At 34.1% G+C, this 15616-nt stretch overlaps 2 protein-coding genes and 1 long non-coding RNA gene across 4 annotated transcripts in view; all 3 read left to right on the plus strand.

The window, feature by feature from the left end:
- Positions 10628-13143, plus strand: LOC107623257. The gene is made up of 4 exons (XR_001616391.2): positions 10628-10859; positions 11063-11100; positions 12038-12726; positions 12839-13143. It is a non-coding gene; the product is annotated as an uncharacterized LOC107623257 (long non-coding RNA).
- Positions 13562-14211, plus strand: LOC107621134 (fasciclin-like arabinogalactan protein 1). The gene is made up of 2 exons (XM_016323170.1): positions 13562-13590; positions 13728-14211. The coding sequence occupies exons 1-2, from the start codon at positions 13562-13564 to the stop codon at positions 14209-14211; spliced, it is 513 nt and encodes a 170-aa protein (XP_016178656.1).
- Positions 13638-15616, plus strand: part of LOC107623256 — a 3655-nt gene continuing 1676 nt past the window's right edge. For both annotated transcript variants that reach the window (XM_021112902.1, XM_016325444.2), the window contains exons 1-3: positions 13638-14153; positions 14542-14978; positions 15067-15288. In XM_021112902.1, the coding sequence (XP_020968561.1) occupies positions 14721-14978; positions 15067-15288 (480 nt within the window). In that variant the 5' untranslated portion in view covers positions 13638-14153; positions 14542-14720. The remainder of the gene's footprint in view (positions 14154-14541; positions 14979-15066; positions 15289-15616) is intronic.

Below are 15616 nucleotides of genomic sequence, written 5' to 3' on the forward strand. Positions count from 1 at the left end.
AGAGCGGTTTCGTGTGTGTTGGGCGCGTATATTTCACATTTCATTTAATGGTATTGGGTTTTTTTTGTGTTGGGCCAACTTTGATGAACTTGGATATAAAATTACATGGATGTGTAGCATGACTGTTAAAATTATACATATGTTTCAAACTAGAAGTAATTACACACTTTATTTTAAATACTTCTATATAAATCGAATCAAATTGATTCGATTTATACTATTTAAATATAAATCGAATTAAGTTAATTTGATTTGTCATGTATATATTGTATTAGTAGTAAATCGAATTCGTCTTATTTACTACTTGTGTAGCACATACATAGTAAATCGAATAAACTTAATTCGATTTACGACTAGTGCAGCACATACATGACAAATCGAATCGATTTATATATAAATAGTATAAATTGGATCAATTTGATTTGATTTATATAAAGGTACTCAACATATGACATGTAATCAATTCTAATTTACAACATCTGTATGATTTTGAACTAGAATTATTTTATTTGTATGATTTATTCTTAATGTTGGATCTAATTAGTTTAATTTATTTTTTACCATTTTTTATTGTAAAATCTATAAAATATTACATTTGTGTTGCCTAAACAAAACGAAAGAAAGAACCAGTGGCTGAGACGCTGAGTCATAATACATAAAAATTATACTAAATGTACTTTCATTATTTTAGAAATTCTTGAAAGATTAGTCTCTTTGTAAAGGATTAATTTGTTTTGCAATAATAATTTTAAAAATTTAATTATCCAAAAATTTATTAGAATTATTTAATATGTAGAATAAACTACTAAAATGGTATCTGAAAATTCATATCGCTAATAAAAAGAATCTCAAAAAATGCTAACGACAAATAAGCTTCTAAAAGTTTTAATAAAAATGTGACAAAAAAAATTAAATATTAAATATATATTTTAAAAAATAATTTTATAAATCAAATTTTGATAAAAAATTTTGCAATCATTATTAAAAAAAGATATTTTCATCTTTAAAAATTAATAATTTTTTGTCCAGTGAATTTTTCAAATGATGCACAATAAATATTATTATGCAACATTTGAAAAATGAAGTGAACCTCGCCTATAAATAGTGCAAGAGTTTCGTTAATTTTTCATATCAATAAGTGAGAGTTAGAAGCAGTTGATAAATAAACTGCTAACAGATAAATGATCTCTGAGAAAAAATAGTATATGAGTAATTTCCAATAGTTTTGGGTATGATTTTATACACTGAGAATATTTTTAGGTATCATCTCTATTATTCTTTAATAATATAAATTTGGATATGAAGGAGTTCTCACTAGAAAATGTTATAGGTACCTTTTGATTGTGTAAGAGTGTAAAAAGAATACCGTGTAATTATCCCGAGTATAGTAAAAATTTTTGTCGGAATTTGGCTCGTGATTTTTATCCGATTTTAGAGTTTTCACGTTAAATATTAGTGCAAGTTACTATTCATGCAATAATATTTGTATAATATTACTCACGTAGATTGTCCAATACTATTTACCGAGACATATATATACTGTTGAGTATACGATTGTTGGTATTATACTGTTTATATACACAGTACTGTTGATCTATACCGTTATTATTTATTTGTACTGTTATTATTTATTTGTTAGAAATAAGTAGTATGACTATATGATTACAATTCAATTTATCATATGTCAAATAATTTGTTATTGTTATTATATTAAAGGGTTAATATAATAATGTCCTTGATTAAATTTTGAAATTTATTATTGTGATAGTGATCATAATATTGAGAGATAAATCTTTTATAATTTAATCTAAATTGTTCTTAATTAGAGATTTATCATTATAATAGTGATCATAATATTGAGAAATAAATATTTTATAATTTAATCTAAATTGTTATTGATTAAAAAGAACATTAATAATCCGGAAAGATCAATATATATAATGGTCTTCATCGGATGATGATTAATAGATCTCATTTATTAAATTATATATGGATGGTGCATATAGAGATATGACCATTGAACTGACTCACTTTGAGAATTTCTAATGATTATAATTACCGGATAGTTGTCAATAGGATATTTTTAAGATGAACATAGTAATAGAGTTTCCTTTGATCTGTGACTGTCATAGTAATTTACAATGTATTTATTATACTTTGATTTCAAACACCTAATACCCTAGGGTGCTGATTAAATGGATATTGAGTATGATTTAAATATTTGTAGAATTAATGATTAGTCAATAAAGTCCGTCAACTCTCGGTAAAGAGTTTGAACTCTATGATTATAATGACTGAGACGAGTAAAATCTTGCCAAGAGGAATTAAATGAATGAAGAAATAAGTTTCTTAGGTCATTTAGAGTTCATTATAATAATAGTAACAAGTTAGAGTTTGACAATTAAACCATACTCTAAGGGTTAACCAAGAGTTAGAAAGATGGAGGAAAATATACTTTGTTCTTCTCGTATTTTTAGTAAAAATATATTACTTCATACTATCGGGTCGTTAAGGAGTGTTGTTAGACGCCAATCTTGATTAGTAAATCTAGTATGACTAATTTACTACCTGCTTAGTATTGAACCTATAGTGTTACACACTAATGAGTGTTCTAATCTTTGTTGTTGAATTATTTAATTATTATTTTTTATTTGATGAAATAAATAATTATGTGAACTCAAATAGAATATTATTATATTCTTTGCATGCACTAAAAATAAAATAATAATAATGAAAATCAAGAATAATTAGTTATTCTATTTTTAAATTTGAATTATAAGTTTGGATAAAATCTTAACTAATTCTGTTTCAAATTGAATTATGATATGATATGATTCATAAGATTTCAATTTGAAATAAGATAAGATTCAAATTTGAAATCAATAATAAATCTCATACTATATATATGTATGATAAGAGTAAAGGTGATACACTAACCAACACAAGAGTTTTATTCCTTTACATCTACACACACATATGTATGTGAGTCTAATTCTTGGGGAAGAATTTTATGGTGTGCAAAGAGTTACAAAAAAAGCTTCTCAATTTAGATCAGATATCCATTAGTCAAATAGTTGACAGTAAAAATTGATCTCAGTGTGGATATGCATAGCACCTTCGTATCATCGAAAGAGAAAAGTGATTTTTACTAGTGTACTCAGGTATTTGAATCTGATCTATGTTACTAGAATAAATTTTAAGCACAAAATATATCTTTAGAATTACTTTCTTTTTCATGATAGATTGAATTGTGGTCATGCTACTTATTCCTAACATTACTAATACAGTTTTGTTCGTATTTTTCTATTGTGATGTGGCATTTGACAAAATTCTATTATGTTAAGTAAATTTTTGTGCCTATTGTCTTATTTAGACATCTCCTAATTGATACTAAGAATCAACCCTTGAGCCCAATAAGTGATATTAGAGCACGTTGAGCTTAGGATTGTACTGTATAAATTATGAAGGACAACAATATAATGATCGGTACCATGATCAAATTGACAATATCAAATTACTCTATTTGAAAGCCGAAAATGGAAGATTTACTTTACTACGAGAATTTGTATGATCCTCTAGAAAAAGAAGATATAAAGCCTAAAGGCGTGAATGAGGACACTTGAAAAAAGTTGCACCGAAAGATTATTGAATTGATAAGGTAATGGATGGATATTAGTGTATTCCACCATATGGCCACAGAGACTAATGCTTGTACTCTGTGAAAGAATTTGAAGAATCTTTGTGAAAGAAAAACTACATAAATTAAAGCTTTCTCAATCAGAAAGCTGGTGAATCTCAAATACAGAGATGGAAGATCTGTTGCAGAGCACTTAAGTCATTTCTAAGATCTGGTAAATCAGTTGAGTGCCATGAAAATAATGTTTGATGATGAATTACAAGTATTATTACTTCTGAGTTTTTTTATTGATAGCTGAGAGACCTTAGTAGTGTCACTAAGTAATTCTACTTCGATTGAAAAATTGCCTTTAGTCACAAGTCAAAGATAGTATGTTCAATGAAGAAGTCAGAAGACGAGATGCTGGAGCTGAGAATTTCCATACCCTTGTTATAGAAAATAGGGGGAGAAGTCAAAGTAAAGAGAAATCTAGAAAGTCAAAAGATAGATAACAATCCTATGTGAGAAAAAGTTAAGATGTTACCATTATAACGAAGAATGGCATATATCATAAGAAATTGTAGAGGTAAAGGTATAGAGGCAAAAAAGATCGGAGTTAGAATGGGGCTAACAATGGAAGCACCACAGCCCTCATGACAGAAGGGGCTATGGAGATGCTTACTTTCATTGAAGGCGAAGAGTGCAATGTTGTAGACTCATTAACAGAATGAGTTGTTGACATAGGAGCATCTCTTCATGCAACTCTTTACAAGGAACCCTTTACTTCGTATAATGCTGGAAATTTTGGTAAAGTAAAAATGGGCAATCATAGTATTGCTGATAATGTAGGCGTTGGTGACATATTATTCGAGACTAATGTTGGATGTAGATTAACATTAAAGGATGTGCAACCTGTGTCATATATACACCTAAATCTAATCTCCATTTGTACTCTAAATCGAGCCGAATATCACAACCTTTTTGGAGAATGGCAGTAGAAGCTTACTAAAGGTTTGATGATTGTTGCTAGAGGTGCGTTTCGCAATACACTATCCATAACTCAAGTCAAGCAGATTGGAGGGTTGAATGCAGTCAAGGATGATGCTTCGCCAAATATGTGGCACAAAAGATTGGCTCACATGAGTGAAAAAGGATCACAGATTTTTGCAAAAAAATTCCTTATTCCTTATGCCAAAGACATCAAACTAGATCCTTGTGAGCATTGTTTGTTCAACAAGCATTATAGGTGACTTTTAGCAAAATATCCAAGCTGAAAAAAATATTTTGAAAATGGTTTACTTTGATATGTGTGGTCTTATGGAGGTGAAGAGTTCTTGTCATAGCAAATGCTTTTGTTGTTAATCAACGATGCTTCACAAAAAAGGATAAGTGTATTTTTTGAAGACGAAGGACCAGGAGTTTCATTACTTCAAAATGTAACACCCTAATTACCCTAAACCTTACCTCACGTCGTAAAGTAAAGGTTAATCAAAGGTTATGATAATTCTAAAGCTTGTACATAAATATATATAGAAAGAAATAATAATTCTAGAAGCCCAATAAAGAAATAAGCTCAAAAATAGAGTTTCAAAAGTGCCAAACGTTCACACGAAGCTACGCTAATCGAGGCACAAGATATAGGTACAGATATCAAGACATACATATAGATATATCAAAGTATAATAGTCATAAGGATCTAGCCGTCGCTCGCGGAGTTTAAGCTGGCTAGTTATATACAGACATACAGAGTTTTGAAAGTAAAATAGCTTATACAATATTTCTCTCAAAGTAAGCCTCTAAGGCATAGATAAATTCAAAAGTGAGAGATCTAGTCAAAATAAATCAAAAGACTTCAAAACATAGCAAGGATCCTCCACTCTGTCACCATCAAAGCAACTTACCAAGGTGGGTTACGACCTGCATCTGAAAATTAACAACATAGTATGGAATGAGAACCGGAGGTTCTCGGTATGGTAACAGTGCCCAGTGATGTAAGATATAAGACTCTTGGACGCCAGAGGCAATCCTAGAGCTTCATATCCATCATGAGATTCAGACTTAAAACATAAGTACATTTAAAACCATTACTTAAAACCATAGAGAGAAATAAGGGGATCTAACTTAGTGGATTTCTAATCTAAAAATTCTCTGCTGTCCCACAGCCTTCGCCTGCTTAACCGCTATGCGATCCCATCGCCACCACCTTCCAAACCTCCTCAATCCTAGTAGAAAACACAGATAATAACAATGTAAGTAAAGCACAAGTATTGCCCCCCCTCCCCCAACACACACACACACACACACACACACACACACATATATCAAGTAATTCAATAAGCATTTAGGCATGTTAAGAACTTAGGCAAACAATGCAAGTCGGCAAAGTAAACAGTCAGAAAGAATATGCACATGATGAATGCATGTCCTATTTGGCTGTGATATCATATTGTCGGTTCAACTGCCAACCCGATACATCTCTATGGAGATGTCGCCCTTCGGTCTCATAATGGGAACCCCCCCGAGATATCGTGCCCGAAACACAGTACAGCATATAGTGCATGCACACTCTAGTGATTCCGAAGGGATGCGAGTGGGATACTCTTGCCACGGACCTCACATCTCAACGCAAGCGGGACTAACCGCTGCCCTTACGCCGCTGCCGCGACCTCGACAAGCAGGATTAACCATCGTCCTTGCCAGGCGCATAGCGTCTCAACAATCTCATGTTAAAAATATTACATCAATGGTTTTAGAAATCATTTATTTCAGTACTCAATAGTTCACCATTTTCACAATTCGTACCATCAATCATCAATACAATGCATCGCCATCTCACTCAACCAAACTCGTCCTCAGTACTCCAGAAACCTAAGTCTCCGTTTTCTAAATTCATGTAAAATTCATCTAATTAAGTCACTAATTCTCTTTTATAGGTCCTTAAGCCTAACTTCAAAACATTACCCTTAAACTGCATCTTGGAGAAGTTTAGAAAGTTTGGAGAACCCTTAAAAGCAAAGGAAATCATTTTTCAGCAAAACAGGGGTCTCGCGTATGCAACCCCCTACTCGCGTACACGAGTGTCCCAACCCAAATGGGTTGCTTGCGTCGCGTGTTAAAGTTCGCGTATCCAAGGTTTCATTTTTGAATAGTTCGCGTACGCATGCAGTATCCACGTACGTGAGTCACCCAACCCGAATGGATTGGTTGCGTCGCGTGCACCATATCGCGTACGCAGCCCACACCAGACTTAGAAAATTTTTAATGTTGCAGAATTCAGTTTTTGGCACCAAACTTTAAATAGTCATAACTTTCTCTATAAAAATCTATTTTCTTCAAACCTTATATCAATTTAAAGCTCTCAAAGCAACCTTTAACTTAAAACAAATTTCATTCAATTTCAAATTTTGAGGCTCAAGTTATGATCTGTCAAAGTTTACCGAAAATTGGTTTTTGCCAAAAACAACAAGGTTCTCAACTTTCCAAAATTCACAACCAAAACCAATTCAAAAATCACACCAAATCCAATTCACATCAGATCTTATCATTTGTGTCACAATTCATCACTCATATTATATAATTCTCAACCTCAAATATCAATTTTATCACCCTAAAACTATTTCTCAACTAACAAACTCATCAATCAACATTCTATCACTACCAATCATAATAATCAACCTCATTCAACCTCAATTTCAATATTCAACATCATTGATCAACATCAATACCACAATTCATCAAAATAACCAAAATCATCAAATCATCATACATCATCATTCAATAAATTCAACAACCAATTCAATCAAAACCTATCCTATGGGTCACTAGCCTAAGTGTCCAGAAATATTATATATTACATAGAGAAAACTAAAATAGTACCTTGCCCGATTTTCAATATGCCAAAAACTAAATATTGAGTCCAAACAAGCTTCTAATCACCAACAAATCACCAACTCACATTCCAAGCTCCATGTCAACTCCAACAAGTGAAAAAACTTAACTAAAATCATATAGATTACCATAAATCAATACCTAGGATTTCTAATTGCAAAAATTCACAAGGTAAAGAGTTTCCTTACCTTTTTCTAATGGTATTTGGGGGCACAAACCACCAATAGCCCAACTTTAGAGACCACCTAATCAATCAAAACACAAAAATTCACTCACAACCAAAATTCAAAAATTTGAATTTCTTAGGGCAGAGAAAAGGAGATAAAATTTCAAAATATTACCAACAAAGGTTAGATAGAACTAATGGGCTTGGTGAGAATTTGGCGTAGCCGCTAACGGCACGCGAATCGGAGCACCGTAACTCAAAATATGATGGATTGAATGTGGATGTGAAGAGTAACTTTTCTCTCTTCTCTAACTTAGGTTGCAGCTGCTGTGTTGTGTTATTATGAAGCATTGTGAGGCTGAAATGGCCTCAGTTAAGGTTATATATATGTTGGGTTTGGGCCCAACTTGGGCCCGGTTCAACCCGTTAGCGTTTTTGGATTAGGCCAAACCTTTAGAATTAGTGCTCAATTTTTAATTCTAAATATTTTCCTAAGATTTTCTACTATTTTTAATTATTCTCGCACAGTACAAGACAGACTTAAGTCGGTATTGCCGGTTAATTTACCGGTTCGCGTTTTTGTGCGATTTTTTGCAAAAAATTATATTTTTCAACTTAAAAAAATCTACTGAGTGTAAAAATTATATTTAAATTTTTAAATTAATATTCTAAATTTTTGGATCCTATTTTGGAAAATTAATTTAATTAATTAAGCAGTTAATTAGTCGCGGTTCTTACACAAAAAGTTTCATACCATGGTGGAGAGAGAAATTGGGAAACCTTTGAAGTGTCTTTGTACTGACAACAAGGGAGAGTATACCTCTCGTGAATTCAAGAACTATTGTGCTGAGCATCGCATCAAACATGAGAAAACGACTCCTGGCACGTTACAACATAATGGTGTGGCCAAAAGATTCAATAGAACCATTATGGAGAAAGTCATATGTATGTTAAGAATGGCTAAGCTACCAAAGTCATTCTAGGCTGAAGTTGTTCGAATGGCGTGCTACCTAATTAATAGATCTTCATCTATTCCATTAGGCTTTAATATTCCTAAGAGAATATGGTCTGGATATGATGTTAAATACTCTTATTTGAAGGTGTTTGGATGCAAAGCCTTTGCTCATTTAAGTAAGGAGTAGGGACAAAAGCTTGATGACAGAACCATTTATTGCATATTTGTGGATATGGAGATGAGAATTCGGCTATAGGCTATGGGATTTGAAGGAGAAAAAAATCATTAGAAGTATAGACTTAGTGTTTCACGAGTAAGAAACTATGTCTGATTTAGCTTCTAAATCCGAGAAACTTGATGAATCTAGTAATCTAGTTGATATGACACTAGTCCCTCCTCTTAGAGAAAATGCCACTGATGGAGGAGAGTTAGATGACCATGGGAAGGAAGAAGAGCCAATTGCTAATGATGCTGGAGATGGAGAAGGTGTTGAGTAGAAGGAGTAACCTGCTATGTTACAACTCAGAAGATTGGATAGAGAGCAACGTCCGTCCAGTAGATATCCCAATTCAGAGTATATCCTTCTTGCTGATGAAGGAAGCCAGAAAACTTTGATGAAGTTCAAACTCATGGTAATAAAGTTCGGTGGATCAAAGTCATGCAAGAAGAGATGAATTCCTTACAGAAGAACAAAACCTATGAGTTGATGGAACTTCCTAAGGAAAGAAGGCCTTGAAGAATAAATAGGTCCTTAAGCTCAAGAAAAATGACAACAAGCTAGTAAAGTACAAAGCTTGCTTAATTGTTAAAGACTTTAAACAAAAGTGAGGAATAGATTTTAACGATAGTTTCTCTCCTGTCATCAAAATGAGTTATACTCGAGTGATTCTCAGATTGACGGCTAGTTTGATTTAGAGCTTGAGCAGTTAGATGTGATGACTGCATTTCTCCATAGAGATATGGAGGAAGAAATCTTCATGAAAACCAGAAGGATTTCAAGAACCTAGAAAAGAAAACATTTTTTGTAGATTGAAGAAGAGTTAATACGACTTAAAACATGCTCTTAGACAATGGTACAAGAAGTTTGAATCGTTTATGATAAGTCATGAATATACCAGTACAAATGCATATTATTGTGTATATATCAGAGGTTTTCCAGGTGATAAGTTTCATATATTGCTTCTATATATAGATGATATGTTAATAATGGGATAAGATGCAAAAATAATTGGTGATTTGAAAAAGAAATTGTCAAAATTCTTTGATACGAAGGATCTAGGCCCTACAAAGAAAATTATGGATATGTAGATTTTGTGAGATTGGATGGCTAGAAAACTCTGGTTATCATAGAAACAATATGTGGAACGCGTTCTAGATAAATACCACATGAAGAATGCTAAGTCGGTTAGCATTCTGTTGGCCAATCACTTTAAACTCAGTAAAAGGAGTTGTCCAACTATTAATGAAGAAAAGGAAGAGATGACTATAATACTTTACTCCTCTGTAGCTGAAAGTTTGATATATGTATGCCATGGTTTGTACTCGACCGGATATCGCTCGTGCGGTTGGAGTAGTTAGCAAGTATCTTTCCAATCATGGTAAGAATCATTAGGGAGTTGTGAAGTGGATCTTGAGATATCTGAAAAGAAGCACGAACATATGCTTATGCTTTGGATAGGCCTGGCAGCATGGACCCTATCCGCAGGTACCAAACTCGGTCGGGTAGGGTTGCCAACCCGATCCGCTGCGGGTAGGGTTGGGCGCAGAGCGGGTAGGGTGCGGGTTGAGCCTCAACCCTACCCGCCCTACCCGCACCCTTCATAATATGTATTATATATGTTTAAAAATGTTACATATGGGAGTTGAACCAAGGACCTTAAGCATGTGCAAAAGGCTACTGACCACTGAACCAAATTTATAAATTTGTAAACTTTACTTATTAAATTTATCAAAAATTTACAAAAAAAGGAGAGATCAATTCAAAAGCAAGAGCAACCTTCAGTCAAACAAATAAATGCTGTCGTTGTATGTTTAGGGTTGAAATAAAGAAAAAAGCAGCTCAGTCCTTCACTTTCTCCTCTTCGAACCATGGAAGCCTTCGCACACTAAGCCCTAGCCCCTTCGCCGAACAGCTTCGTCTTCGTCTCACTCACCGTCGTCTTCGCCTGTCTTCTGATCGCCGTCGTCGTCGTCTGCCCTTTGCTCGCACCGTCGTCTTAGTTTGGTTGCCGAAGGTCAGCACTGCCTGCTCACTGCTCTCTGTTTTTCATTTTTTTTTATTTTTTTCATGCACTGTGTTTCTGGGTTTCTGCTCACTGCTCTGTTCTCTCTTTTTTAAATGCTCACTGCTCTGTTCTTTGTTTTGTTGTGTTTGTGATTTGTGTTTGTGCTACTTGTTATTGAACTGTGTTGTGATTTTGTGTTTGTGTTTGTGCAGATTCATCTGGTGATTCTGCTCGCCGCCTCAGATCGAAGGTTAGTGCTTGCTCACTTGTTCTTCATTTTTTAAATTTTGTTAATGTTTTGCTTAGTATTCTGCTGTGCTGCTATTTTGTGGGTGGGTTGTGATTATTTTGGGTTCTTCATTCAGATCGAAATTTTTACTGAAATTCATATAAACGTTGCAACATGAATGATGGTCCATCTTTAATTTATACTGTGATATATTTAAATGTGGCATTAAAAAATAGAATGACGTTGAAAAAAATAGAATGACCTTTCACAATACAAAATCAAGGCACATGGACTTACATCATAATTGAGTGGTTGAATTAGTGAAAGATGCTTAAACTGCTTTGTGTAGTGATGTGCTACTTTGTGTAGCTTACCATGTTGTTATGTGCTGCATCGTGCTTGTTTTTTCCTGTATGTTATTGCCGTTTATATATCTGCATCTTCTTCACTGGATCTGAGTTGTACTAGTCCTTTTTATTATTATTATCTTCTAAAGTTTTAATAGATAAATTTATTAACTAGAGAGAAAAAATCTAATTCGATCTTCTACCTGCCCCCACAAAAGCTTATAAGGGTATTAATAAAATTATAACTAACTTCTAAATAAGTGAAAAAGTGTATGTATCAAATAATTTAATCCCATTCAAATTCTTTTCGTGAAAAAAAAAACAAAACTTAATATTTTTTACATTTTTCTTGTGGATTAAATAGGAAAATGTTGACTGTAATTGAATTATGGAGGATTAATTATGATCCAAAGTACGAAGGAAACTAGGATACTTTGTAGTTGTGATTTTTATGTTGTAGACTTAGCTATTTTTCTAATGGAAGTTAATTTGATATAGAAAGGAACTTTCTTTTTTCTTTTTATTTTATTTTATATGTATGTGTGTATAAATTGTATATCTGACTATCTATACAAAGTGTATTTAAACATGTCACATATATATATTTGTAGGGAATTCACTTCGAAATGTCAAGTACCAATATGGATGTAGTGGCACAAGATGTGGCTACAGAAGAACAACAACAAGAACCTCCGATGGAAGCAACTGCTAATTTTGTTCCAGATGAGTCCGCTTTAATTGAAAATAGCAACAAACCGAGTGTGAAGAGTGTTTATTGGCAATACTTTACTCGATTTCAAGAGGAAAAAGATTGGAAGGCAAAATGCAACCATTGAAAATCTGTTCTTGGAGCCAATCCAAGAAATGGAACTACAAATTTGAAGAATCACGTGCTCCACTATTGTAAAAAGATCAAATTAGCAAACTCTAGGCAATCAACAATTGCTGATTCATTATCTAAACATGCAAGGAGTGCTGCGGATGCTTTTGTATTTGATCCATCTTATACAAAAAGGTGTATTGCCAAGGCCATATGTATGCATGAGTATCCTTTATCTTTTGTGGAACATGTTGGAATGAAGGAAGTATATGCATCAATGCAACCAACTTTTAAGGTGCCTAGTCGAAACACAATCAAGAAGGACATTTTTGAAATGTATGAGTTGGAGAAGCTTAATATGACTAAGCTAATGGATGGAAATGATAGTCGAGTAGCAGTTACAACCGACATGTGGACTTCCAACCAAGAAAAATGATACATGGTTGATAGTTCATGGATTTTGCAAATGCGCGTATTAAGGTAATCTTCTAAATTATACTTCTAGTAATTGATATGACTTTTAATATTTTTTTACTTTAAATTAATTTATCTTTTAGATAATAATTGAAATATATTTTTGAACGATTTTCAGTTTTACTTATGTTCCCGCTCCTCATACGAGTGAAGTGCTCTCGAATGCATTAATGAAAGTTTTGTTAGAGTGAAACATAGATAGAAAATTGTCAACTATTACATTGGATAATTACTCTACTAATGATGCTATGGTTGATGAGTTGTTGGGGCGCTTAGATTCAAAATATTTGTTGTTGGGGGTTCCATGTTGCATATGCGTTGTTGTGCTTATATCTTGAACCTAATTGTGAAAGATGGTCTAAATTTGGTTAAGGAGAGTGTAGAAAAAATTCATGGCAGTGTGGTGTATTGGACTTCAACCCCTAAAAGACATGAAACCTTTGTGAGTTGGTGTAGTAAGTCAAATGTTCAATTTACAAAAATATTAGCTCTTGATTGTCCAACTAGATGGAACTCCACTTATGTGATGTTAGAGACTGCATGGTTGTATCGAAATGTGTTTTCTCGATTAAGACAAAAGGATCCTAATTACAAAAGCTTTCCAAGCAATGAGGAGTGAGACCTTGCTAAAGAAATTTGTGGTAAATTAAAGTTGTTTTATGATGTGACACAATTATTTTCTGGTACTCAAGTTCCAACAGCCAACATTTATTTTAACAAAGTATGTGATATAAATGTTGCCTTGAAAAAATGTTCTGCATCTCCAAATTCACTGATTAGTAATATGGCATGTAGTATGAGGGTAAAATTTGATAAGTATTGAGAAGAAATTTATGGTATGATGGGTGTTGCTGTCATTCTAGATCCTAGGTATAAGCTTGCTAGGCTTGAGTATAAATTCTCAATGTTATGTCAAAATCCTCCTCACATCCAAATCTTACTCACGCTGCAATTTAATCACTTATTTCTTCGCGCATTTGCTTCGATCTCGCTGGATTTCAATCCAGTCTCGCTCTTGCTCGATCTCGATCTCGATCTCGATCTCGCTCTCGCTCGATTCTCGATGGAGCCAGCAAGTTCGACTTCACCGTGCAGAATGACGGTGATCAAGTCACGCTCAAGACCAAGATTGTTACTGCCAAGATCACTGGCACGCTCATTGACGAAGACCCGCTCGCGATCTACACCATTGATAAGGTTCTGCTTCCCAGGGAGCTTTTCAAGGCCCTGGCTCCGTCTCCTTCGCCCGCGCCCGCACCGGAGCCAGCCGCCGCGGACGCTCCTGCATCCCCGAAGAAAGAGGGAAAGAAGAAGAAGCAGAAGGCAGCCGACGCGCCGGCAGATGAGGAATCAGCGCCTATGGATTCGCCCAGTGATGCCGCCGATGACAGCGCTGACGACGGTAACGGCACTGTTAGGTTTGACGGCGTCAGGTACGGTAACGTCATCTTCGTGGTTATGGCTTTGTGCTTTGGGTTTTCGTTGCTGTAAACTGTGAGTTCTGTAATAAAAAGACAAAAAAGAAAAAGAAAAAGTTTCTTAAATTGTATGTGTTGCTTTAATATTTTTCTTACAAGAAAAAGAGAAATTTTTAGCCATTTTTTGTTATAGTTAGGAAATAAAGGGAATTTGAAATGCTGTTTCCTTTATTACTGTATTTTTATTTGGTGTCTTTTGTAGTGTGTGTATTTTTAGCTGATTATTACCATTGTAGTTTTCTATTTGTCTTATGATCATGCTGCTAAAATGTTGAAAGTTTCTATCAGCAATGGCAATGAATTAGATCATGAGATTTTTTTTATCTATTTTGGGTTCATATAGCTCATCTGCTAGATATTCAGAAGCATGTGAACTTATTGGTGCAAGATTGGAGGATCCTGTATTGACTGTGGTGCTTCAAGCATGTCCTTATCTTAAACGGTTGCTGTTGCTTGGATGTGAGGGGGTTAGATCAATTTCAATTGAGCTGCCATATTTAGAGGAGTGTAAGCTTGATTTTTATGGTCTGGGAAACTGTTCACTTTCTCTTATCTCTCCGAAAATTGAATCCCTTGAGGTACAAGGCTGTAGTTGGATCAGGGTCCCTTGAGGTGAAGCATCTTTTTATGAAGGTTGAATTCACAGGGGACTTTGAGGCTCTGCAACCCTTTCCAGAGATTGATTTTGTCGAATTTTTCAATAGCCATCCAAAGCTGAGGAAGTTTGATATCCATGGAGCTATGTTCGCAGCTCTGTGCCAGAGGAACAGTCTGAAACATGTAAATTCATAATAGGCTAAATATTACTCTTCTGATTAAGTGTGCTCTTAGAAATCTTATCTAATGCTGATATTGATTCATTTTGCAGGTTGATCCTGGATTTGTCATCCCATGTTTGGAGGAGGCTGTAGTCACTGTAAGATCACCACTAAATGCTGAACAGAAAATCAGTACTCTTGAATCCTTGTTGAAGTATGGGAAAAATTTGAGGACCATGGTTATAAAGATTCTTCAAATGAAGAGCTGCCACACCAGTGCTGATGATTTTTTTTATGAGATTTGCCGCTTGAGATACATGAACCATGAGAAGGTACGAATAGAATAAAGCTTATAGAAGGCAATAATTGTTTCTTGATGCATTCATAATATAGGAAGAGGGTGATGAACCTTGTTTCACTGGCATGGTTGTTGCCTTATGAGTTCAAATCTTAGAAATAGGCTCTTTATTTGCCTGAATAAGGTTATGGACTTACTCTTCCATTAAGTGGGTGAGTCTTGTGCACTAGTCTACACTTTTTATTTTTCATTTTTGTATTTGTCAAAAGAGACTTTTGTATAATTGACACTAGAGAGAGTGAGGGTACCGAGACTTTTTTTGTGCCAATTGAAGGTTCTGAGTTCGTTATATATATATATAT

This window comes from Arachis ipaensis, chromosome B10 (genome assembly GCF_000816755.2).
Source record: "Arachis ipaensis cultivar K30076 chromosome B10, Araip1.1, whole genome shotgun sequence".
NCBI classification, from domain to species: Eukaryota; Viridiplantae; Streptophyta; class Magnoliopsida; order Fabales; family Fabaceae; genus Arachis; species Arachis ipaensis.